At 41.6% G+C, this 27861-nt stretch overlaps 2 protein-coding genes across 2 annotated transcripts; both read right to left on the bottom strand.

Annotated features, from left to right (window-relative positions):
* Positions 1-3008: 3008 nt before the first annotated feature.
* On the bottom strand, positions 3009-6675 carry hoxb2a (homeobox B2a). Its single transcript, XM_024432985.2, is given in 4 exon segments — positions 3009-3819; positions 3822-4178; positions 4181-4273; positions 5191-6675. Coding segments are annotated over 4 exon segments (1140 nt in total). The 5' UTR covers positions 5612-6675; the 3' UTR covers positions 3009-3550.
* Positions 6676-8467: 1792 nt separating this feature from the next.
* hoxb3a (homeobox B3a) lies at positions 8468-19656 on the bottom strand. Its single transcript, XM_042307259.1, is given in 6 exon segments — positions 8468-10311; positions 10314-10472; positions 10475-10732; positions 11479-12079; positions 17803-17869; positions 19012-19656. Coding segments are annotated over 4 exon segments (1251 nt in total). The 5' UTR covers positions 11972-12079; positions 17803-17869; positions 19012-19656; the 3' UTR covers positions 8468-9970.
* Between the last annotated feature and the right edge of the window lie 8205 nt (positions 19657-27861).

Here is a 27861-nt window from a genome sequence, read left to right on the forward strand (position 1 = left end):
ACCTAGTCAGGTTTCCAATGTGAAGACAGTTTGTGCATGCAGCTGCTGCTTTTCCTAGCCTACCTCCTACTTCCTCCTCATGTGAGCCCTCATAGCCAATCAGACGAGTTATAGCCAACACTCATTAGGCTCATTCAAATGTGATTGGCTATTGCGAACACTTACACATCCCACATTTATGTGTAAACATAACTATGTAAACATCATATTGAAAAATCTGGGGCAGTGACATTCCTCTTTATGCAACAAATATCTGCCTTGCTCCACCTTACTAGCCTGTGCCGTCCAAGAGAAACACCTCGCAAGATCTTCACAGCAATGGCCACTCTCTAAGAGGGAAATAAACAAACGTCTTGATTTTCGCCGATTGTGAGGGGACCCGGCTGATAAACTCTCTCTCTTAGTAGTGGCAGGAGTCCAAAGAAAACAAATACATATGGAGAAGCATAGACACAGGCACCACACCTCCAATTATCAAGCACCTAAACCATAACAGTCGGCCATTACCTCCTGCTCCTGTGTTTACTGATCTAGTAAGGGCTTCAGGGCGTGACTTCTGTTGTCTAAACAATGGCTGGGGTCTTCCTTGTGCTTATGTCTGGTTTTGGTCTGGTCCCAGGTAGAGTGGACTAGATGTTTTCACATGAGAAGCTGAATGAATTGTCCATTCCCATAGCGACTCACTTCAGGAGGGTGGGAAGTGTTAGCTTGAGCTAGCTGAACTTGAGCCAAGAAGTGACTCTCTGGTGAGATGCAGCACTGAGGATATAAGTTTGGACAGTTTAGATGGGCTTTCTTTTGGTCGATAAGACACCCCAGTTGCCCTTTTCAACCTTAAACTTGACATTAATCGTAATTCTTCACCTTCCACTAATGCTAATGTTAAGTTTACTAATGCTAATTTTGTTAACATATCACTTTGTCACAACCCATGTTTCCAATAGCCTTCACGATGTATGTTGATCAGCTGATATATCCTGAAAGGATCAAGTGATACACACCCGTGTCAAATATGAACACACACCACCTCAATCCCACTCTCCTCTATCCCCGCCACGTATACACCTACACAAACACACACACCAAGGTACACCAGTGAACTGAACTGACCCCATTCATTCCGGTGGTTATTTGAACGTTCAATTGATTCATACCTGTCACTGCTAGGGTCCCAGGGTTGTGAGTGTGCTCTGCCATTGACCAGGCAGATAGGGACCTCTGAAGTTGGGATCGATCAGGTGTCTTTGTTTTCCATGGGGCGGGGGGGGGTGTAGTGGAGGCTGACTGCTGATAGGCAAGCGACGATTCCTGCCACAGCCACACACACTCATCTTGGCTGAACCCTGTCTGGACCACTCCACTGTTTTTCCTGAAGGCCCCCTGAGTCTGATGACTCCAAGGTCTGTGACCCAGTTCTAGTTCTCAGTTTCCTCTCCTTAAACTTGATTCCATGCACACTAGGAAGCCATTCTGGGTCTAGCTGGTGCACACTATACATTTGTTTCCCCACCAGGAGTACAATGTAAATGCCATTACTTTGGCAGAGACACAGTAGGCTAAGTAATTGCAGTATGAAATAATGATAGTATTCATGTTTGATATAGGAACTTAATATCAATGTCTTTAATAAAATAACTCCCTCTAAGTACCATCATAAAAGGGAATATTGGACTAGCTAGTGAGTTATGTAGTGATGGCATAGTAATACTGCTTTATAAGATAACATGTATGTGTGTAGACTATGTGATTATGGAGAGGCTGGTAAGACAGGCAGTGGTAAAGGTGACATGGAGGAATAGTGCTTATTGGAACACAGATCCAGGAGATGCATTTTAAATAGATGTAAAGTAGACAGGCTGAGTCAGAGAAGAGCTTAATTTATGTCTTAGGAATACACATTATTCATTGTGAATTTTAGGCCTACTATAATGCCTGATTATTAGGCATATTAGTCCTACATAAACAATGCAATACTGCACATAATAAATATTATTATTATCATTTGTATTATTATTATAATTATTATTCATATTATTCTTATTATTATGTTATTATTTTAGTTCTGACCATGTCAATAATTTAGGTATAAACCAAACAAAGGTATAAATAGTCAGTAGTGCTAAATACTCCAGGCCTATCTCATTAATTAACATAAGGTACGGTTCAATTACATAACTGTTTTTTTATCTATTTGGCTATAGGCCTATGTATTACCCAATTATCATTGAAAGTGTTGCAGGATGCTGGGCTGTGAAGCCATATACCCCAAATGTCCTATAATGGCTGCCGCATTATTGTTCATATCGCCCATTGTGTTCTCAGCGCCATTTTGCATCAGCATGACAGCAGCCATGAGCGCCGTTAGCATTGTCATTCATGATGGAATGACTGAGCTATCTAAAGTAAGCTAAGATAGGTCGGCTAGCCTACCATGCACCAAATTCCCACCAGCCTAGGCTAGACAAAAACAATAACTTGGCCAACACATTGTGTTCTGTATCAGCTCTTGATTATGAGGATTTATCTTGGCAAACAGTTTTATCATATGTGTTGGTGTTTATTTTTGCACAGAATTAATTCACAATAAGAATGCATTCTCCCCAGAAATATCTTATTGGAAGATAATAATTAAAATATTTCAATAATATTTAAAATAGCAAATTATTCGTTTGTGTTTCTTTAATACCCCAAAATCTGAAACCAACGGGCTATACAACCTTTGGAGATTCCATGTGTTGCCATATAATAGATGAAACCATCACAACATAATTGTGTGGAAATAATATTAACGACAATAATAATATTACTTATTATTATTAATATTATTAGAATTATTATATCAACTATGCAATAGCAAATTATGCATTTGCCAAGACCAGTAACAGATATTTGGTAGACCAATACATCTCAAACAATCTCTATTTGCAATATTTCTGTATTTTTCTTATCTGAAATAAATAATTGCACTTTCCATTTACTAGTAACTACATAATCAAAAACACTTAGGCCACATTATAAAAGTTTGTTTTTATTTCAACTATGAAAATAATGTACAATAAATAATTTGAAATTTACTATTAAAGAATCTCAATAAATAAACTAGTTCTAAACTCATCAACAGGTTCAACGCCCGTCTCGAGAGAATTTCTAAAAGCAGTTCAACTATCCTTTAGGCCTATATATCTGATAGGCCTTCATTTCCTGAGAATTAAAAGATTGAGCTGCACTGAACAGTTTTGAAACATTAAGGAGACAGTATAGTATTTTACTGTAACTGCCAATTAATACTGTCAGAAAACAAGAAGGCAATAAATACCTGAAATTTGAACAAGGGGAAATCCGTATGTGATTTCGATGGAGTAAACCAAAATTATAATGCCAGGAAAGGACATAATCGCCCTTTGCTATCTCAGGTTCTATGTTATCTTCAAAATAAACCCAGGAATCTTTTTCATAAATGTGTTTCAGGAATGTTGCCGAGAAGCATTCATACCATTGTAAGACCGTGGGACATTCTCCTTAATTCGATTGTTCTGTATTCTTGTTGTCGTTAGAACTGTAAATGTTGTAAATCTATTGTACAAAGTGTGCTTGTAAATAAGTCAAAGTCCGCCTCGGAGAAATCTACCGGGCTGTCGAGCGAGCTCTGCAAGCTGGGCGATAAAGCGTCAGAAATCTGGAGGCAGGAATCAGCAGAAAAGAAATTCAAATCGGGCATGGAGGAGGCGTCCTGCTGCTCTGAAAACGAATGATCCGGGCCAGATGCGCCACCGTCGCCCATTGTTGCGGGGTTATCTGCAGTGGGCGTTGGGAACGGGTCGACCGCACTGTTGTGTCAGAGACTGATGTGGGCTCCTGGCAGCTCAGCTGGCCCTCCTCAGGCGTGGGCTGGTTATTGTCACTGCTGTTCGTGTAGGAGGCTGCCGAGTTACACGTCTCTTCCTCAGACGCAGCCGAGCCCGAGGCTTCCAGTGGCTGGCTCGAGTAAGGCGAGGAAGCATCGGCACCTTCCAGGGGCTCGAACCCGCCGGGGTCACCCTCTTGGCCTTCCCTGTGGTGTGTCGTTTGCCGCTTGTGCTTCATCCTCCGGTTCTGGAACCACACTTTGACCTGTCTCTCGGTTAGATCCAGAAGGGCAGCTATTTCCACCCGCCGGGGCCGACAGAGATATTTGTTAAGTGGAACTCCTTCTCCAGCTCCAGTAGCTGCGTGTTGGTGTAGGCAGTCCTCAGCCTCCGGGATCCGCTGCCGTTGTCCAGTCCACCCTGCGCCTCTGCAAAAGCCCAGACATAGAACATAAATAAGTCCAAAATAGCAAGCTAATAGGGTTGAGCCAAGACATTTGGCACGCAGCTACTGAAAACCATAAAAATGAACGAGGCGTAACAAAATCTCAATAGGCCTGCCCCACGTGCATTGTTTTCAAATGACTGCAGTGCTTCTCTGATGTCAGTGTATCAGGTTTGCAGAGAACACGCGTTATTCATCTAAACCCCATATTTTGTTTTGTCCCATTGCCTCCACATTATATACTGACATCCAACATGGCTACCCCAAACCTCGAGACATGGTTATGAATATATATCATTAAGACAGCACTGACACTGACTGCGATTAAATCGTTATTCCAGGACAAGTTTTGCAATCTGTATCTTGAGAAATGCAACTTTATCAGCAAGAATACACACACACACACACACACACATCCGCATTACGCATAGAATATCTGACACATACAGGCATAACAAAGACTTTGCAATATAGCTAACATATAGCAGATTATGTGTAGGCTATATCAATGTTTATATGCCTGACATCAAATCACGTAATGCAAGATATTGATATGTTAGTGAAATACAATCGAAAATGGTGTAATAGATTAGTAACAATAAGGATTATGACGGGAAATAGTTCATTTAAAGCAACACTGCAGCATAATGCAGGTCTCTTTGACTCCTCCATACACACGACACAGAGCAGAATGGGCACTCATATTTCAGAAATAAATGTGAGACAATTGTCCTTTTATTAACATCAACATGAGACAAAAGCCCTGCAACAACGATTTGCCAAAGATGAGGCTTCCATATCTGTTTCTATGAGGTGCAGTATAGACCACCATGCAAATAAAGAAAATGGAAAAGAAAATCAGAAAAATGAATAGCCTTGTCTTTTACATCATGTACCGACCTGTCGGTGATTCAAGTCCTGCAGTGGCGTACCCGGAGGATGCAGGAGAGGGAGAAGAGGAGGCTACCGTGGCATTCCCAGATTTGGGTCCCTTTTTCGAGGATTTCTTCTCTTTCATCCAGGGGAACTCGTGTGCAAGCGGGCCAGCCGTACTTGCCGGCGGGGCTGGGCCCTGTTGCGGCTGTGGCGTCCGAAGCTGGAGGCCATTGGAGGTTCGCTTTTGGCTCCTCGGTCGCGCCTGGCTGCTTGTGCAGGGACTCAGGCTGGGGATGGTGTGCTCGAAAGGAGGAGGAATTACTGTCGAGTCCTTGATTGATGAAGTTTGAAATGACTCCAGGACAGCGGGAAAAGACGTCAGGCACTCTGCAAGGGAAGGCTGGCTGTTTATGAACCCAATCTCCCTCTCAAATTCAAAATTCATAGTTTATCCTAGTCCACAGGCGGACGGCGAGATCAAAACGAGCAAAATAAAAACAAAAACGCGTGATTATTAGCTCCCCGCTGTCCCGTATTTGCGGGCTTTAATAATTGTGTATATTGGTGATATTACTAGCGTATGGGGACCTTGGTCTACTAAACTGAAGACTATGGGCGAAATTGCAGCCAATTCCTGGTCACATGACCAGATTCAACCAATGGAAAGCCGGGGCCTGGTGGCTAAAGAAAGCATTATTTTCAACAAATGCTCAAAAATACCATAAGATATTGGTTTGTGTTTAGCAGGGGGTATTATTTTCGAGAAAAAAAAAAGTGTTCGGTTGCCAACTGTCTCACCTCGTTGTTTCGAGTGGGAGGTTATGTGAGGCCCTTCATGTCAAACAATGGAGATCTGCATGCAGATATTCTGCCTGGACCCTGGTGATGTAATCCAGTAAAACGTGGTTATTGTTAAGAGCACATTTACAATATGGCAAACGGGGTGTTTATACAAAAGAGGCCCATTAATCTTAAAAGTTTGACAGGAGGAGCAGATTTAAGGTTAAAAATAACTCCACCCAACCTAGATGGGTGATGTCTCAACAAGAGGCTGAGATTCGCTTGGTAAAATACTGAAAAACGGTTTCCTAGAGCCTAGCATAGTGCAGGTTAGCAGCCTGCATGTTGTAATGGTAGACTGCTATATTTTTGTTTTCATAAATGGAAGATGCAGAGTGAAGAGCCAGGTCAGTGTGTGTAAGTGTATAATTATATTATGTTATCTTTCTATAACTGCTAGCCTAGCTTTTATCACCTTGCAGGGAGATATGCTACTAAAGTATGTATTGTGTGTGTGTGTGTGTGTGCGTGTGTGCGTGTGTGAGTGAAATGGTCCTAAAAAATATGCAGCCCATCAAGGCCTTCCACTGACTGCTAGCTAGGAGTTTTCTCTCACAGTGTAAAAAATGGACGGCTTGTTTACTGAGCCGACTGACTAAAGTTCACAGCGAGGTCGCGTGTACAACTGGGAATCCTAGCTTCTTAAAAACTAAAAACTTGGTCTGTGTTTACACTAATGCCCTATGAATTTGTGTTTATTGATAAGCAATGCCATAGTATATTGCCTTTAGGTCTAGGTTACATGTATTGATTTGAAGGATATTGTAGAAGTTTAAAGCGGATACTAGCCTTGCTGCTAGGATATTTTTGGAAAAGTTGAATTAGTGAAAAAAAGAACTGCGGTGATCAATCTTTTCCCAGGCAAAGGGCTTGACAGCAACCAGCCTCAAGAATTATTCTCTTTCCTTCAAGATCGCAACAAAGAAACGCTCTTTCTATCCCCCAGAATCTAGACCTACTGATTTTTAACGAAAAGCCAGTAGTCTAACAAGCCAAACGCAGGCCTTAGAATTGTTTTCCATTGCGCATAAAACCCTGGTGCTGAAATAGGCATCAGCATTATCTCAAAATAGAAGAAAAGGACCAAGATTGCAGTGCACTATTCAAATCCATTTGACTTTCTAGGTTTTAAAAACAAAGACGGGAGAAATGTGCGTGGGTGTTTGGCCCATTTAAAGCTAAATGCAAAGCAGCGAGTAGGCCGCATTTCTCCCATATATGCAGGCTGTAGAATATGGAAAGGAGGTCAGAAGCACGGGCTCTCTTTGCTTATATTGGAGCTGACTGTGCAAAAACTGGGACAATTTAGGAGTATTTCTCATCATCAGGAATTTCATTTCCATTTTTTATGACTATTTGTTTAGAATTTTGATGTGTTTGAGAAGCTCTGCGTTTTTACATGTGGTTTGTTTGTGCCACAAAAATCTTGATGCTTGACAGAACATGGACTTGCAACGTTATTTGTTTATTTCTATATTTATTTATTGGGGAATGTGCTCTTTCATATTTGGAGTGTGGTGGCAGTGTGCTCTTTTTACTGCCTTTTTACAGCTAAGCGAACAATTCGAAAAACGATGAACAGACTTAACTACTGTTTAACAGACTATTAGCTAGGCAATGTGTTGTCTTTTTATTATTCATGGTGGGTGATTAGTGTTTTCACACATTTACAATTAGGTGTAAGTTGATTTGATCATTTTATGACAAGCCAAATGTGTTTTGAAGCATAGAATAAACAGTGTGTTTTATTACTATTATTATTATTATTACTATTCTGTTGTTAGCGCTACTTGTGTTATTTATGTTAGTACTGCTGTATTAATCAACTTCCTCAGTTGCAGTTAGTTTTAGCAAGAGTATTAGTCTTGATGGTTGCCTTTCAATATTTAACAGCATATGAAAGGGAACTTAATTGCCCTGAAACGTCAATGATAATGAGTATTTTCGGTATCAGTGCAAGCTATTAAACTATATGTTCTTTCATTTAGGTATAGGCATATTCCAAAATCTGTGATTGCTTATTTTCCTATAAAATTAAGATTTCTATGAAAATAAATGTTATTTTCTATACGTTGATTATCTTCATACAGTAGGGCTACTCTCGTTAAAATTGGATTCAGTATATGAGGCGATCTATGTGTAAATTATGTACAAAACCATTTTGCTTTTTGGCAAAGATTGTGTTGCCTTGGACCACGTGACCAACCCAAGCGCATACCCGAGGGCTCTTTCAGTCGTTTGGCACTAGCACGAGGAAAGATGCTCCCAAGAAACTGTGTGTTTGCGCGCGCGTGAGCGCGTGCGTGTGACTGAAAGAGAGAGAGGGGAATAGAGCTAGCGAGGGAGCAAATAGAGTTTGTGCACGTGTCTACTATACTGATGAATACCTCTGCGTTTTTTAGCAACTTTAAAAGTATGGCCCTCCTTTTGTCTCAGAAAACTTGAAATGACCACATAGAACTGAATAACATAACATTTTATTAAAGAATTGTTCAACAGACAACTCTTAACAATGAAATAAAAGGAGCTACAAAGGACAAAGGAAGTTCTCCAAAAGTGTTTAGCTATATTTCGTCTAATTCTCGACTATGCAGGAACGGTCTGATTCCGTCCTCGCTGACCCCTGTACAAGTCAAGACATTATTTATGTACAAGGGTAACATTAAACTATTTATTTCTAAAATACAATAACTAAAATGTATTCGTTACAATGACAAGAACACAACGTCTTTATAACAGGTAAATACTAAAAAATTACATTTTTTCTTGATATAAATACATGGGGGATAAATAATACAAAAAGAAAGTATTTAAACTGGCTATAACAAATAAATATATATTTATGAATGTTCACTTGAACATACATTGAGAAAGACGCTGATTGGAGGTCTTCCGTTTCCAAAATAAGATGTATTTTTCCCTTAACCATCAAAATGTAAACTCTAAGTGCAACAATGATGCCCAGACGAGAAAGCATTAGTGTAAACCTACACTTCAGCTTGGTTCCTGGACATGCATTTTGTTCAAATATACCCTGTTTCCACGTTAAGTCAAGACATGAGAAATTGTGAGCCTTTCGCATTAGTCTTGGCTAATGTAAGTGAACCCTATAGATTGAACGAGAGAGAGTGATAGAGAGTTGGAAGAGTGAGAGTAGGGAGTGATAGAGAAAACGGAGAGAGAGTGGTGAGGGGGGAGAGAAGGGAGGGGGCAATGAGCCTATCATAGTTGTCAAAAGAGTTCTCAACTCCTTTTTACCCTGTGATGATGATATAACAGCATAACAAATATCAATTTTATGTCCTCGCGTGTGTGTTTGTGATTGTTTATGGACGTTAGCTAGCATAGCACAGCATAGCAATGTGAACCCAAACACCATAAACCCAGTGGGGGAGTAGGCCTACGATGCATCTGCGTCTTCCCTTGAAGCCACAATGTTTGGCGAGGACATGTAAAAAATAAAAAAAAATGTCACTGCACAGTGGGTTAGTGAGACATTTCCGAAGAGAGGTAATATGAATAAGGGAAGTAATCGAAAACAATCCAGTGGTTTGCTTGCACCAATTGAAAAATGCATATTGACGTCAGTCAAGCTTAGCCATTTGTGCTGACTGCAAGGACGCAGGCTAAACATAAATCCACGTTGACATAACATGTGTTTCACCGAGTCAAAAAGGTCTGACAGTAATAAACCCCCCCACCTTGTTAGCTGTCCATTAAGCCCAACTATTACTATTTAATTACTTGTTTTCGAGGGAGAGCTCCATATTCAAGGAAATAAACTGTTAATCAAAACGCAAATTCAAGTGAATGTTACTAATACGCACAATGATAAAGACAACAGACAATACTTTTTTGGCCATGGCAAGAAACCACTGGATCATATTTTTTTTCAACCCCATTGCAGCGTCCCATGGGTTAGTTATTTGTAGTTGTAATTTTAGTTTTTTCCCCAAACCTGCTACTACAGATGAGTTAACTTGGGAGCTTCCTGGATTCTACCCTGAGAAGGATGGTGGGCTGCCAGCTCTGTGTATGTCGGGTGGGGGTCGCACGGTCCGTGGTGTTGGCTTGCTGACATCTGCGTGGCACCGTTGTAGTCCATGTTCCCAGCCTGGTGGTGTGGTAGATGATTGAGGCCGTACATGGACGGCCCAGAGGTGGGCATCGACTCCACGTAGTTTCCTCCCACATACACGGGGCTGCCCTGCATGTTGGGAGTTCCATAGTTGCCACTGTTACCCTGTAGCCCGTGTGGGTCGTATTCTGGTGCTGTGTTGGCATACTTCTGTTGGGAGGGGCAGTTTTCATGGGGTTTTGGTAGGCTGAGGACATGGCATATGCGTTTTGATGGGACTTGTTAAAAGATGGCGGGGAGGGGGCGTCGTAGTTGCCTGCCATGGAATGCATGGAGTTCATGAAGCCAGCTGAGGACTGCATGGGTAGGGGTGGGCTTCCGGTTGGAGAGGGCCCCCTGATGAAGAGCCCAGCCCTTTACATTTCTGATCCTTTTTGTACTTCATACGCCGGTTCTGGAACCAAATCTTGATCTGGCGCTCGCTGAGGTTGAGCAAGTTGGCCATTTCCACGCGGCGAGGCCTACACAGGTAACGGTTGAAATGGAACTCCTTTTCTAGCTCCACCAGCTGCGCGCTCGTGTATGCGGTGCGCGCTCTCTTTGAGGCTGCGGAACCCGGGGGGCTTTTTTCACCTCCGCTGCTCTCTGCTGGGGTGGGAATGAAATAAAACATAATTACTACACACGGAAATTGAATGCATCATTTCCTAATAAAGCAGAGGCCAGGAAACAAAACTTATCCCCTTGATATTAGTTGTCAACACTTCCTAACTTTGTCATTTATTAAGAGATTTGAGACCCTACATTGACCATGTACGTAAATTGCATCATAGACAAAGCCCACAGCCAGAACTGTAGCCTTCTATATTTGAAGGTGCTGGACATGACCTGTTTTCACTTCAATTGTGTCACACGTATCTGAGGTTCAATTAATGTACATGCATTGGTGTGTGTGTTTGTCTGTCAATTTCTTCAAATCAATCATCTTTGACAACCTACAGTTTAGATTAAGCATTGCTCTTATCTGCAAATAAACAAGAACATTTGGATTCCAGTCTGATGAAAAGATACACAGTATGATGCCAAACACTGCCATGTTTTCATGTAATGGTTTCAAATGCTCATCAATAAAGAGAATGACTGGATTTATTTTCTGCTTTAATAGAGGTCTCAGTTATCAAATTAATATAGATTATAACTACAGGGCTTTTCCTAACAACCTAACTAGGAAAAAAACACAGGCTTTAAATATATAAATAATAAGTTAGGTCATTAGATACAAATCCATGATTATGTTTTGTAACTGTATTGTAATTAAGCTATCCAGCTTTGAATGTGTAAATAAAGGGGCATGAACAAGGTAAGGGGCATTGGGGAGGGGGCGGGGCACACACCGTTAGCTGAACTTGCACTTGGCGAGCTGTTTTTTTGCTTAGTATTCTGCCTCGACTCTTTCATCCAGGGGAAGATCTGCTTGTTGAGGGTGGGGTTGGTGGACAGAGTGTACGTCTTGGGCGCTGATTTGGCGGCCCCACCGCTGCCTCCCGGCTGCTGCGCGGTGGCACTGCTGCTGGTGGCGGTGGCACTGCTGCTGGTGGCGTTGGCGGGGATGACGGGAGGGGACACCTGGGGTGGAGGTTGGTGTTCAGGTGGCAGGCTGGGCCGCATGCAGCTGCCATTCAGCTCTTTCGTCTTGGCATGCTGCTGGGGAGGAGCGCTGTTGCCACCGAGGGACTGCAGCGAGCAGGCGGACCTCTGGTAGTCGCCTTCGAGGTGAGCCGCGGACTGGAAGGCCGGTTGAGGAGCATCATAGCCAAAGCCGTTGGCCCCTTGGTACGAGTAACCTCCGAAAAGCGTCGAGTTGTCGTAGTAGGTCGTTTTCTGCATTTCCAAAAGTGGAGTTACCGGCTACCAGGGTCCTGACGACCTTCTGGAAGAACATTGGCACCAGATGTCACGTGACGGTCTCTTTCCAAAGGCCTCTTGGATGCTGACCTGAAAGGTTATAAGAAGCAGATAATAAGAAAGGCGCAAAATAAATCCATCTTCTACCGCTGAAAGGCGCCATGACATGAATAGCGCTTTCCCACAACACTGCTTGCAGATGCCATGTCAGGCCACCGTGCACTGGGCCTCCTCTATCTCACTGTGAGCAGCACTCCCCCTCTCCTAACTCTCTCTCCCTCTCTTTCTCCCTCTCTCTCACACACATACACACAACTGAACACAAACAGCATCCAGCCAGTCACTCTTTACTCGCACCTGGGAGCAAGGACACGATTGTCTTCAAGATGTTGTCCTTGAATAAATAACGAATATAACCTCACAAGTATGTGGTGATTGCATTGTTTAGGTAGGTATAACCCATTATTTGTGCATATTGTCCGGATTTTCACATCAGAACATTTTGAATAATGTTTCAGCGTTGGCCTTTGTTATTTCTACGATAATAAAACGTGTTTTCGTTATAATTGTTCATGAATTGAAAAGTCGTTTGAATTGCTATAGAGTGATGTGTTCGTTTTCATACGCAGGTTGCAAGGTTGTTTGTATTAAAATACTTTCCTAACATGTCTTGTGTTATGGTTGTAATAGAAAAGTCTTATTTATTTTCACAATTGAAAGATAAAGACAGAAACCTTCTGCGTAAAGAAGGTGCATTTCGGTGTTAAAAACAAACTAGGCCATATAATGGCTTTTATTCTTGTTTGCCTTAATTATGAATGAAAACGAGCAATATGCAATTAGTGATGTTTTTTTAAAAAATTGTCTTAAACTGCTGTCTGTAAAATGCTATCTAGCCTGTACAGAATGCTATGAATGGGCCTCTGCCTTTGTTGTTGGAGGAAATCAGTGCATGTCGCTCTTAGTTCAATTTCCTGTCAGTTTTTCTCAGGTTACACAATATTGTATTTGGGCAACCATTAAAACCCAGAAAAACCGGCACTTGAGACTCTGTTGTGAGCGTTGCTGCGCGTCCCAATAGAAGAAGAAGAATGAGATAGGGTCCCGGAAGCTTCAGGCGAGTTTGATTCATAACCGTAGCTCGGCCAAAGAGGACTATAGCCCTAAAAAAAAACCAGACCTTATATGTGCTAACTGCTGGGGTGGTCAAAAGGGCAGTGTGCGTGGCCCCTGCCAAGCACCATAACGCACCTGGGATTAATTTCGTTTGGACGCTTGAAGACAGAGATAAAACGTTGGAAAATTGGTTTGAAAGGACCATGGAAGCTTTGAGGAATTGTATTTTTTTTTGTAGCAGGGAGCCTTCAGCTGGAAAGCCAACTAGCAGGTTCACTTCCATATAAGTCAAAACAAAAACACATGCTTTGTGTTTGTGGTTACACTTGGTATTATAATGGCAAATTCCCCCAAATAAACACAGTCAAAAGTGAATGTAGTTATATCAATGAATTGTTCTATTATTAGGCTTTTGTCATAATAATATGGACATATTTTATGTTATCACCTATTAATATCTGTTATAAATTACCCAATAGCCTACAATTACAAAAATGGTATACAGACGACGAACATTGAAATGATATAATCACTAGAAAATCCCTGGACAACAATAAAACAATACTATTGCCTAAACATAAAAAAAAACATCTGGATAATCCACATAATAACCATTATACACATTTTTAACGCTAAAATCAATTACCCATAAAAAACAAGATAATGCTTACATGCTATTCCAAGAAAATACAAAGCTTATTTTCATAAAGAAATAATGATTCTTATTGTATGTGAGACGTATAGCTCATCCTAATAATATAGGCCTACCCACTAAAAGGACAAACAAAATGGAATATGGAGACATTCTCCAATTTGAATAAAAAAGATGTGTAAAGAGGTAAGGAATAGGCTAAATGAGATGAGAGCAGTGCCATGTCTGAGAGAAGGAAGGGGATCCTGGGCTACAGCTTTAGGACACCAACTCTCACCACGTCACAAATGTCGCTCATTTATCTTTCCAGTAGACGGCTGGAATCCTAATTATTTTCTCTAAGGAATTGTTCGAGGGAGAGACCGAGAGAAAGAAGGGGGGGAAATGGCTACAGGAATAATAGATATTAAATCATATCGCAATGCCATTAAATGAAACACGTAATGTCCTGGCCTGCTTGTAACACTAACACAATAACGAACTTTCCTATAGATTCGCTCTAATAAAATTATGGGGTCCAGACCGAATGGTGGCTGGATAAAAAGCGATCCCATACAAGGACGTCAACAACAACAACATGTAGACGAGTTAGACATCAGTTTGGGTGTCCAATTTGTATTTTAGCATGGATAAAATTACAAATGGCGCCGGCAATACACACACATTATGCATCGAGACATGTGTTAGCTCATTTACAGATTGAAAAATGGCAATTATTGCATCAAAACAACAGTAGTGCAATTGTCTTTCATGTAAAGCCGTCGTCATTCGCCCATTGCCTTGCTTCAATTAAAAACAATAGGCCTTTATACGTCTGAATGGCACGTCATACGAAAAACACTATCAAACCATTTAGAAATATGACCAGATAGAAAGCAATTTGAGATTAGTTTAGCACGGCAGTCCAATAACATAGGGATCCATGCCTCGGTACTAGCTGAAAATAAACGCGTACCCATGTCTGAACATCAAAGCCCACGAAAACGGATAGCCCAAAAATGATTTCCTCGTTGCTTTGTAAATAAATATAAGAGGGGAAAATGAATCCGTTGGAGAGAGATTCTAAAGGAAAAAAGGGGGGGGGTCGTGGAAGGAAGCATAAAGCATTGTGAACTCTTCTTGAACCGCGATTGGAGTCATATGGTCATAAATCACCGGGACACACTCTCCGCCATTCACAAACTGATAGCCTATTTCAGACCAGCTTACCTTAGCCTCTGACGAAGGAAGCACGGGCAGGCATCATATATTTTTCACATTCGGCCCCGGTGCAATCAATAAAACGGGAGCTCTCCCCTTCCTTCAAAAAGTCGCAGTGAATGTAAATCCGCCGGTATCTCGAGGACTGCTGCCCCGAGCCTGAGTCCGGGCGCTCCTGCACGGATCCCCTCGGCTTGGGAAGGGGGGAGACGGTCTGGCATGAAAGATCTGAGGAATGCTAGGGGGCTGCAAATGGACAGGCAGCAAGCGCCTGGCTGCCCTGTCGACTGGTACGCCCTGCTCGCTGATAACAATGGCCTCAGATTTCCCTTTCTCTCACAGCGCAAACCTTAACATCATAATCCGAGCAGAGCCGCGGCTCGCCGCGAAATTTCCTCCATTGCATTTCCCCCAATGCGTGTGTTTCTCTCGGCGGTTATTCTCGCTCTTCGTAGCTCTTTCGGTGGGTTATTGTATTGTCAACACAAGGCCTTGGTGCAGCTATTTGTATATAGCGGGGTTGATTTGGAGCGCCAGTCGCGGCTGTTAATCCCCATCAAACAGCATCACCAGTAAAAAGAATTATGCTAATTGCAGACGTGCTGGACAGGACAGGGGCCTACAAGCGGAGAGACAGCGCCAGTACTTTTTGATTCACGTGTTTCCTGGTTAGGTGTCAAGCCAAGGTAATATATATTGTTAAGTATATGAGCGGAGCCTCTGTTTTTTACTCCACTGGTGCAGCCTATATTAAATGTACCAGGAAGTGGGTTTCCACAGCCGGCTCTCGCTTGGCTCGCGGCAGAAACCGAATTCTGCCTGTATTGTTAATGTTTCAACACATCTCTCCCAACACACCCAACTAGTGTAATAACAAATGGAAAAAATAGAGGCTGGTGGGGGGCTCAGGGAACAGACAACAGGCGCACTTAAAAACGAGGGAGGGGTGTAAAAACAAATCAGTAAAGGGGAAAAAGAATAGAAAATCTGTGATATTTAACAGCTAGGACGAGCCGGTGCTACACAAACTTAGAAAAACGTCGATAGCGAGTCCATGTTAAAAATAGAAGAAAGGGCTTCCTGTGTTTTTACTGTAGGCTATGTTGGACTTTAACACCCAACCGGAAAGAGAAATGTAAATCAACAAGAAGAAAAACTGAGAAGGAAACGAGGAGAAATGAAAACACGCAGCCGAAGGTGTTTTACAGGTTTTATATTCTCTCTTCACTACCTCTCACCATCTCTCCCCCCTCCCTCTCTCTCCCTCTCTCTCTATTTGTATTATTCAGGACACTACCCCCTTCGTTTATGGCTACGTAAGATTTATGACTTCTACCACACAGGACTAGCTGTAAACAGCCACTTTAAAAAGATGCATTTCGCGTGGGAACTTGAATAGAGAGGATCACCAACGGTGTAGGAAGAAGGTAGGAGACAAAAATGTAGGTGTCTGCAACTTTTATCTGCCTGACATTGTTCCGGATTTGCAACTACTGCTAAATGGACAAATGCAACCCACTTAAAATATTACTAATGAGCTAAAAACCCAAACGCTCCAATATTTTGTATTTACAACTGGTATCCTTTTTCACGACTAAGCACATACCGGGGGAAGACAAGTTATTATTTCTGAGTTATGGCAAGAGAAGAGTCTATACCAACATTATTTTGGGGATTACAACATGCCGGTGCTTGTTAGAGGATTGAGGGAGAGCATTTTCGTTATTTCCATAGGATGACAAGAGATGCGTCGCCTTCCTGATACTTTGGAGTTGGCTGAGTCATGGATATACTATTTCAACGGTGGAATATGTGGACAGATGTTGGGATGCAAGGTTTTCATTTTTCCTGCAGTGAACCTTGCAACCAACATATTACATAAAGAGACTACAAACTCAGTGATACATTTCGTTGGGATTTCCTGTTTTGTTCATGAGGAGGATAGCTTTTTAGGTGGAAAGTGTTTTGAATGTGGTGTATTGTCTTTTCAAGGGTAAATGCTTGTGATTGTGTGGTGAATACGCCATCGAGTGTGAATATATTTAATTTAAAATGTACGTTTTGTCTACTGTATTCATATGACAGACCCCTTACACTGAAAGACATAGCCTATCTATGTATATATATTGAAAGTGCTCGTTTTCCATTTGGACAAAAGGACATTGCCACCTCTTTGCCTATGTGAGTTATCCTATGATTCTTCTGTCACACATGTTGTAAGAATAATGCTGCTGCATGGCTAATCTACATAACGCTACACACATACATTCATCATCCATAATGTCCCCCCCCCACACACCAGATATTACACTATGGCATTCATTGCATCATCGAAAGAAGAGAGCACAAACACACACACACACACACACAGGCACCACCATTTTGACAATGATTTTGATTAATCTGTGGTGCTTTATGCATATAAGCAAAGAGATGTTTATTTTTTTAAAGCTCAATTGAAACGCTCATACGTATATTCCAATGCCTCAAAAATATATCACAGGCCATTTTCACAGGCTGCATGCATGCCATACTAGAGAACATTATGATACACACTCTTGGCCTAGGAAATGTTTACCGATTGTGTGAATGTCATATGCAGACTCAATCATCACTGTTGAATGTATGCAATGAATGCATACTTCATTCCAATAAAACACATTTATTTTCAAATATTTCAGAGTACGTTTTCTCATGTAAAAAAAATATATTATTATTTCAATGGGATAATGAAAATATTAATCGAATAGGTCACATTCAATAGCACATCCGTTTTTCATTCATATTCATAAAACGAACAAATAATCATTTGCAATGTGTATATACTTGTAATAGGGTGACTTACCGAGATTATGTTGCTTCTTATCACTGGATTTTATGCAAGAATACAGCTTCCTGAAGGCTTGAGGGAACTGCAGAGGAGGGGAAAAAATAGAAAGATGCAATCAAAGGAGGTCATACACAAATCCAATACAGTGCATATGACCTCTTGTCTACAAATCGAACACACAGGCAACCTGAGAGTTTACCACAGGTGACAGATATCACCGGTTAACCTTAAATTATTCCCGTGGAATCACGGAATAAATGCAAAGCCAAAGGATATAATCCAGTGTGTTCTCAGGAGCCCATTGTATTGATTTCAATTAACTATCAGACTGCATAACATATTTCCCATTATTTATTTTGAGATTCTGTCTTCTCGTGCAGTAGGCCTACATCTGGAGCAAGTCAATCAATCCACACGACAGTGAGGTTCATGTTGAATAAATAAACAAAAATGTTCCCGCTATGTTAATACATCTAAAAGCAATTGTGTGGATATTGATGTGATGTTATTTTCCTTCAAGGTTGCTCGTGTAGCAAGCATGAATGAAGAATACATCAAAAATCATCCATAATAAGTAGGGTAGTTGTTGCTATGTTGACAATTACTAATTTATTATAAATTAAGCAATTAAATAATAGCCTACCAATCAAGGCAATAGGGATCAAAGTATGTTCTAATGACAATCTTATTCTAATAGCCTAATAACAACAACAATAACAATAATATCCATAGGCTAATAATAAGGAAAATAATAAACACAATAATAATAGGGGGGAAAAAATATATCCTATTATAATAAAGACATCTATAAAGATGAGAAATATCTTACAAAGTCCCAATAAACGAAACAGTTCAACGAATGAAATCGAAAATAAACGAAAGTGTAGCGCCCACTTGAGAAACACCGTAAATAAAAGCCCCACCATTCTGGGAAAATAATCCCAAAGTCTAGGTAAATGTAGCACTATATCCAGTTTCAGAGTAAAAGTAGACAGAAAAGGGCTTTATCCAGAGACAGGGCCGGAGCAGAAATGAAATCAAATGGCCATGATGGTCTGCATAGTAGCTCTTATTAAAAGTGGAATAAAAACGTTGGACGCTCTCGTTCGCCGGCTCCTGACAGCTACCCCAAACACATAAATCAAAACGAGGATTCCCCGACCTCCCCGACTTTGCGGCCTATAGCGATATAAAGTTATTTATTGCATCCCCGCACTCACGCACAGCATTGGCTCGCTTCCATCCCTGTTGCCCAGGTTTTTACTCCACTGCTACCCTGGTAGTTTTGAAGATTTTCAGCACCGATAGCTCGCTCGACCCGGAGCCCTACTGGACTAACGTAAAGTTACCTACAAAGTGCAGGGTGCTACAGCCCCCGCAGCCAGCAACGCTGCACGCTCAGAACAAAGGGAGGAGGCAGCTACAAGCAGAAGAGCTGATGAGCCAATTTTTTTGTGGAAAAGGGTTGAAAGAAGCCAGGGGCGAGGAAATTCAGAAGAAATGACGACTAACCAAGCACTAATTCAACGAAAATCATCCAAAAAGCCTGGCATGTGCTAAGGGCTATTGGAATAACGGAGACAAACAACATAGGGATTTGGCTGGTTCGTTTCTGCACGGGTTGCAACAAAGGGCTCCTGCATAATTTATCAAAATGCATATTAAGTGGATGCACAGGCATTAGGGGAATGGGGAATGCTTGCCTGCTTGGGCATTTTCTATCAAATCTACGCCAATGATCAAATCCCAAAGCCCTGTAGCTCCACACTATAGCCCCAGTACACAAATAGTTTCTCTCCAACTTTATTATCAAGTATTTTTTTCTCTCTCCCCCCCTCTCTCAACACTCCGTTAGCGGTCCTTTCACCAGCAAGGGTCTGGCCATGTTTCCCTCACACCCTCCGTGGTCATTCGTTTACCGAAAAACGGTTCTCCACCATCACAACTTCTACGTGCACCATGTTAATGAACAAGAGCTGGGTGCAAAACACCCGAAATTAACAGGCATGCAGCGGGGCTACATCTCGATGGTGACGGATTGGCGTTCGGTTTTCCAAGTGACCTTTGCGTTGAAGAGCAATAACTCACCAGATTAATGATCAATCAACGGAAGAAGTCTACTTTGGAGTCCTCTCTTAATGTATTATATTTATGTATTAATCCGGGCCTTGCTGTCCAAGGCTTTCAAAGAGCCGCATTGGCTTCTGGAAGTCAGCGAAACGCCGACATCCCATTTGTTGTGTAATTACCAGGCAGTTGTTAACAGCAGAGTTAGTGACTGGGCGAAAACACAGCCAGCAAGCAACAATAAGGTCCTTTCCAAATCCAAAATAATGCCCCAGTATCATGCGCTCACGTGATGCGCGTAGCTCAACATACTCTGGTTTTGCTATAATTCTGGCTACTCTTTATCCCTTGTCTGGTGCCTCCAAAACGACGGAGAAATATATTTTCCTTCACATTTTCCGGATTGGTTGCTTGTCTGACTTTTGCCCCATTTTGCAAGGCACCACCCACCCCCAAAATTATATTTTTTCTCCCAATCTCTGGGAGGGTGTAGTTTTCATCGGGTCCATTCGCCGAATGCAATGAGGTCTAACGACTGGCTTCCCAAATGGCAAATGACAAATAGTTCTAAACGACGAGAGACATGATACATCTTATTTTCTCTCCCATTCTGCCGGATGACATGAGACTTTCAACACCATGGACTTAGTGAGAGAGACCGGTGGGGATGCGAGGCCTCTGCCTCCAATCTTTGGGTGATAAAAGGGTTTTCTGCACTGCTCACTGGGCGACTGGTGGAGCAAGGGGGCATGGTTTTACACCCACGCAGATAGCCTCTACTAAAGATCTCCGGATTACAATTAAACTCCCATTTGAGGCCCGGTGACTTGAGCGTTATGTCTGTATCCCCCGTGGAGCTAGTTGTCATTGTGAAGAGAACCTACGCAAGTTCAGAAGTGGTGTGCTAGTGTTTGAATAAGAAACATGGGCAAATGTGTTTATGACAGATTAGCTCTTTGTGCTTTTAGAGTGAATGTCATTAGATCACGTTCTTATGGTGGCATTATAGCTAAATTTACTAAGTGTTTATTTAATTTGTTCACCTCATTAGATGGAGGTGCGAATGGAGAGGGAAATGTGCCAGTGGAGAGGGAAGAAATGGATGCCTTGCTCTATGGCATCAGTGCCACTGACTTCTCTGCATATGATGGACTTTAACTTATTGGCTTTTGGTTGCAGAACATAGAACATCTTCATGTTCTACATTCTCAACAAGGAATCCCTTCCATCAGCTAGTTTCATTGAGAGATCAGGGTTAATCTTTATGAGAGAAGGGCTCTAGGTGGTAATCTTTAACCGGAATTCAAAGAGGACACTGACTTGGAGACCGCTGGGGTAGGGGGCCTTTATAGGTCACAGGACCCTTTCTGTTCTGGAGAACTAAAAAAGTGTCCACCTCACCAATATGAGGATGGGGTGGTGTGACCAGGCTTTTAGTGAATGAATGGTTAGATTTAGTCCTACCAGGTTTTACTGGAACCTGGAGCTATTTTCAATATAAAAACGACTTAAATTGAAAGTTTAGATTTTCATTACACATTTTGTATGCTTTAGAGATGATGCTAATGATGGCTGTGTTGCAACGTGATCCAAGGTGTCTTAAGCAGATGCCACTATTGCAAATAACTTGCATAAAGGTCATATAGATGCTGTCCGCAAAGCTGTCAGATATTATATACTGACACACAGTAGTTTTACTTTCCCTTTTCCATTGGAGCTTGCCTATATTGTCAGTGATGTATGATAAAATCAATTAAATCATGGCCACTTAGACTTTTGTGGTTTCATTCAGTTTTCCATCCACCATGACGCACAAACTGCCAGGTCATGATTTCCACCGAGCTATCCAGCTAATGGTTTATATGCATCACAGACTATAGCCTATAGACAAACTTAGTCTATAGGGTAAATGTATTTTATAGAAGTATGGTGGTAATGTCAAAACATGGTCCTCATGTACTGAGATAACCAATGGACCAGTTCAAATCAAATCAACGTGTATTGGTCGCGTTATAGCGGGTGCAGCGAAATGCGTATGTTATTAGCTCCCAACAATGCAGTAAAATGTCAAACAGGTACACAAATAATGAAATAAAATGTTAAAAACCCAGAAACAACAAGAACAACACAGGTGTCCCACATATGTGAGTGTCTATTGTTTGGTTTTCCTTTACGCGCAACTACTTATTGTACGTTGAAGAAGCTAGAGTTGGCATGATGTTCGTGTAGGATCATTGGTTCCTACATAGTTGCAGGTCCACGTGCCTTGAAGATGTCTTTTTCACTGACATCTTGCTCGTGTTTATCTCGAGGGTCGTCTAGATCATGCTTGCATAGATAATGAGTTTTACAATGTGCACTTGTAAAATGGCAGTTGCAGATAATCCGTTTACAATGGTTTAACATTGTGCAAAGTTGACATCTGCATGTAATAGTATGATTTAATTTACTGCATCTCTTGCTGTACAAAGTCCTCTAACACCATTTATTTTCATATTCTTTTAACATTAGCAACATGTTGATAGTGAGGTTGTGCGCCATATGCCTTTATCTATCTCAATATTTCACGGATGGGTCATTTAGAATAGAAATAATATATTTAATCGACTCAAAAAGTATTTGGTGTTTGCAGATGTACAAACCGAGATGCATGGGAAGCAAAATGATCAATTACGTGTAAAGGCTCACAGAGGGCCTATGAAAATGCCTATCTTACTATTATCAGTGAGCTCTCGAGGTCCTCTGAAGTCAACATGTTCTATTTTACTAGAACATCTTCTATTTTACACGCCTAGAGGTTAACAGTTATAGTATGAAATACAATATCTTTCAATATCCCATGAACCTCCAGGTCGTGTTAGAATTAATAGCGCTAATCTACATTACTTGACATAGTCCTAAAACGCCATTTGTTGGTTTGTGTGTCGCACCAGGTTGTTCCACAAACAGCAATAATGAAAATAATAACAAAGAGAGCCCGCCGTGATGGACTTGATAGTACATTTGGATTCCTGGGGAGACAGAAAAGCCGAGGGTAGATTGGGAGCAGCTAGAGTAAGCAATCCTTTCACACGGTCATAAATCAGGAGCACATGCATCTTCTTTTTACACCTAGCCATCAGATCCATTCACCGCTCACCCCACACCGCGAGTCCCCCACTCCACTCTCTAAACATTTGATGCACCGCACTTTACGCAATGAGTAAACTTTTAAATGGGGGTGTGGGAGCCCAGATATTAATGCTTGACAGAGAAGTAGAACGAAGAAGAAGGGGGACAGGCAGGGAGAGGTAAAAAAATGCACTGAGAGGGAGAAAATGGAGAGCGGGTGAGGGAAAAGAGAGAGAGGGCAGCGAGTCACCCTTTAGCCCTCCTCGGTTACCTATTCGAAGGCATCTGTCTTCGGCTGTTCGAAAACACAAAAGTTTGCGAGCTCAGGCACACCCAAAGATGGGTCACACAACGGATAATTAATGACTTGTCTACAGAGGAGCATAGAACACTGGGAAGAGCCCAAGCATCCGGCGTCAGTAGATGCCTGAAAACCTTACCTGACTTCCAGCACTTCTCTGGGTCTCACGAGCCAAGCTTGATCAGCGTTTGAGGGATTATCTACTGTAAACGCGCCTGGAATATATCGTGTTTTGCTTTTTGGTGACCTTGGATGCGTTGTGCGTAATTTGGTAATGATATCTTTCCACTAAACAAAACAAAATAAGATAGTTTACATGGCAGCTTTGGAAAGCTATAAATCCTCAACCGCGAGCAGGACGGACTGCTCACAACACATGCGCGCGCGCACCCATCAACACGACGGGTCTTCCGAGCCCGAGTGCTCCCGAACACGGAGCACCCTTTGCACTTCCGAACTCTTCGAACCCTGCATGCGATTCCTTCGGGCTTAGCGGTCAGCAGCAGGCGATAGATTCCACCTCTACCCTCTGCCTCTTTTTTTCCGCCTATAGCTGCTTGCATGGAGCGGGGTGGATTGACACGGTGAACTACTGAACCAGTGGACTTACAGGACACACAGGGTGGAGAAGGCAAAGGGGTTCGTCTGTCCAATAGGGATCTGACTGCACGGCTGCGAGGCCGACACGCGGGGCCATATGGCGATTACAACCTGCGGGCTTCTGCAGGGGTGAACGTGGTCAACCTCATTCCGATACTGCCATTTTCTTGTCAGAGTTAAATTCATTTTTAGGCTGGGGATGGTTGGCGGATAGCGGATAGTATGTTATTCACGAATGAAATAGGCTTGCATCATAGCAGAGGGCTAGTAAGGGGATATGAAAATAAATTACCTCTATATTGATGCGTTTAAAAGCGCTCACCCTGTGATTGTTTTTATTGCACTAACGTTTGTAAATGTAGATTATTACGTTTTAGAATTTGTGACTAAGTCGGATGCACTTGGCTTTGTTTCTTGGCCGATCCTTTTGTGCGTCTGAGTGTTATCTGCCTACGCTCAGACAACACAAAGAAACACACACAGACAAACACACACAAACACACACACGCACACAGTGACAGAGAGAAATAAATAGAGAGAGAGGGATAGATAGAAAGAAAGGGGGAGAAAGAAGGAGATAGAATGTAGGGAGAGGGAGGGAGAGATACCCACACGAATAGTGGGAAATTCAATTATGCTGATGCAAATATGCCACGATAGTATCCGAGTTATTTTTAGTACTGCATGAAAAACCTTGCCTTTCTTCTGAACATTTCCGGCTTAGTACTCTTATCGCTCCCCAGCATGCTCTTCAACCGGGTGAAAATTCTCCTTGCAGCCTCTGGATACGGTTTCACCGGTCATTTTTCATGCGCCTTTGAATTGCTACTCTTGCAGATCATTATAAATTAGCGCGGGGCTTCATATTGATTTATTTCCGAAGGGGTAATCATTCCTGCATTACTGAAGGCCGGGGAAATACCTACCTGGCCAACCAATATCTACATGGCCCCCTGAAAAGAATTAGGAGATTGAAATAGACTACTCACAAGGATAATAATAATAATACTGGTAATATAACTAGGGGAAATAACAGCTATTATTTTCAAGTTTAAGATTCAAGTTTAAGACTAATATGACCACTAGATTGATATTTTAGCTGTATTTTCACCTGCTTTTAATATATGGTTTGGGGAGCTATATTATTGTGTCGCTTTTGGGCAAGTCATTGAGCATTTATTATGTCAAATTTCTGCCTAATATTATGGCTAAGGGTGGCCAATGTGACTGAAATAAAGATGATACATATTACGCTTATGTTTTAGTGGATAAATGCAAGATATGTTAGATATGTTAGATATGTTAGATGGTTATATTTCCATTGCGTAAAACTTAAACTAAAGCTTTCGATATTTGTTTACAATGGGCAAATATTGCAATTATGGAGCTAAGTTAGATCGAGGTTAGGACAAGCTTTAGAATGAACAGTTCTTTCTTGCTTGGATATATTAAAACAATCCCATTGCTTTTTGTGGACCTCTTGTCCAGGTTATTATTTGGTAGATACATGTGCTACTTATTTACGCGTAAATTAATGATTAATGGTGGGTCTTTTGTTTTTTGTCCACAGGAAAAGTATTGTGTTCTAGTGAATATTTTGTCGCCCTGCAGTGTTATGTACCATGCATGCTATTTTATGTAAAGGTTCCATTATTGTTTTTATACTACAATGAGTGAAGTAAGCAGTGTCGTAGTCCATTTATAATTGTAAAAACGAAGTTTAAGCTACCTCCAAAATACTAGTGTTATAGAGCCACCATGTTCTTTTTGCAAACAAATTGCATAAAAAAACGGATGGAAATACATTTATCTCGATATGTTTGCTGTAGCATAACAAAACGAATACTTTGAGGTAAGCAAGAGAATATTCTGGAGAAAAGGGGCTATGCTTATGAATGGTGTATTCTTGGAGGGTCGCGCCTTTTTGTGAGAGAAGGGCTCAATATGGCTGCCATATATTTGTATTGTTCCCAACGCTGTTGAGCGGGAAGATGCGCTCTTGCTGCCTCGTCTCTTATGGGTGGGATTCTAACGACCTTGTCTGGGACACAAATGATAAACAATAATCCGACACACTTACTGTATACACACAAGAGCCCTATAAAGATAAACATATACAATCTGGACGCCGTGAATCAGTTGCAGGTTGTTGAAAGGTTTTGAAGTGCAGTAGCCTATCCTATAGAATCGAACCGAATAGCCATTCAAACAAAGGGCCCACTTTCAGCTTCCAACCTCTAGTTAAGGCAGGGAGGGTCATATAGAACATGTGCAATAGTATTATACTGATGCTATTATAGAAGCCTCATAACCCACTGTTGCTACCATTACATGTTAATTACAAGTATTACTAATAATCTATTTGTAGCCTATTTACGTGTATTAGACCTGTGCGTAATGCTAATAGTTCGTTTTTTACTATATGCTATTAGCATTTGTCTTGGCGCCATGATGATGATGCACAATTGTTTCCAACATAATCTGAGCACCCAGCCTAGCTACCCATCTGACTGGCATTTGGAATAATTTTTCCAACGCTGGGCTGTCATTGAAATCAGACATGAGGCGGTTTCAGTGAACAACCGTGATCTCTTACACGCACAATGTCCCCTTCTCATTGCCCCCTGAGCATCCACCGAAATGAGCTGGAATATTGTTTTTGACACAGCGCCCGACATCAAGGAGCGCCGCTGGAATAGACATTTTGAAAAGTGCTGCCCCTCGCTGCTATGCCCATTAATATTTGATGGGAACCACCGAGTTGTTCTAATTTTGTTACACAAAGGTTTACACTAGCGAGGCGAAGGGGAGGATTGTGGAAGGAGCCAGCCATGGTAATGACATTTATAGCTGTTTTGTATTCATGAATACAAAAAAGAAGCACTGTATAATAAATATGTATTATTATTATTATTATTATTATCAGGCCTATTATTATTATTATCCTACAAAATACTGATTTCATTGTCTGTATTGTCATCCTTTTTCAAACCAAAATGTGAGTAAAACATTTTCAAATGGAAACTGTTGCAGTCTTTGTCTGTCTTTGTAGTTTGCTCTTTCAATGGCATCAATGCACCATACAAGTGTTATATCCACACCAAAATAACGTTAACGCGTCATATACAACATTGACTACGGTTAGCCCAGAAAATAACATACCCCCCCCCCAAAAAAAATGCCACCACAACCAATAAAAATGATGACTGTGCTATATCACACAATAGTACAGGATACCAAATAATAAACAATACTATCTGCTGTTTACTAAACACCCCCATATACAGGTCTCATTGTGCGTTATGGTGAAATTCAGAAATATAAGCTACTGACATAAGTAATCGAATGTTGCATCATTTCAAGGTCGAAGAAAATCCACAGAAATGTCAACGAAAAATCTGTCGAAAAATATTCTAAAATAAATCCTCCAGTCCCTTTAGCTACAGTGAGTCGATACTATGCTCTTCACGCAACCCATCTATACAACACTTCCACCTAGCTGAATTATAGCCTACTCTTCTCCTAAATTTGTATTCCAATTAAGTTGTCTATCCTGTCCAAAAAACGTCTGAAGCTCAGGTATTACACCTCTGGCTATGAATAGGCCTATGCTGGCGAGCTCCGGCGCTTTTATGAGATTCAAATGGCGACGAGGCGTTCCCGTTTTGCCAAATTTAAACAAATCTTCCCTTAATTGGTAATCGCATATGCAGTAACTCAAGACCTCGAGCTACTTAGCCTTCATATTAGTTGCTGATCCATTGCCGTAAATCGCCCGCGATAATCAACTGCGGGGGGGAGAGAGGAGTGTGAAAAATGCAAACGCTTTTCTCGACCGACGAGAGACAAGAAGCACCGAAAAAGCCAGAGTGAGAAACGAGGATCCAGGAATCTCTTCCTCATTCCCGCGTATCATCACTCGCCAATCATTTTCCCCGAGAAATGATTTATCGCGGAGACGGCCATAAACAACACAACTCCCTTACAAACACACA

Source organism: Oncorhynchus tshawytscha, linkage group LG27 (genome assembly GCF_018296145.1).
Source record: "Oncorhynchus tshawytscha isolate Ot180627B linkage group LG27, Otsh_v2.0, whole genome shotgun sequence".
Classification (NCBI taxonomy): domain Eukaryota; kingdom Metazoa; phylum Chordata; class Actinopteri; order Salmoniformes; family Salmonidae; genus Oncorhynchus; species Oncorhynchus tshawytscha.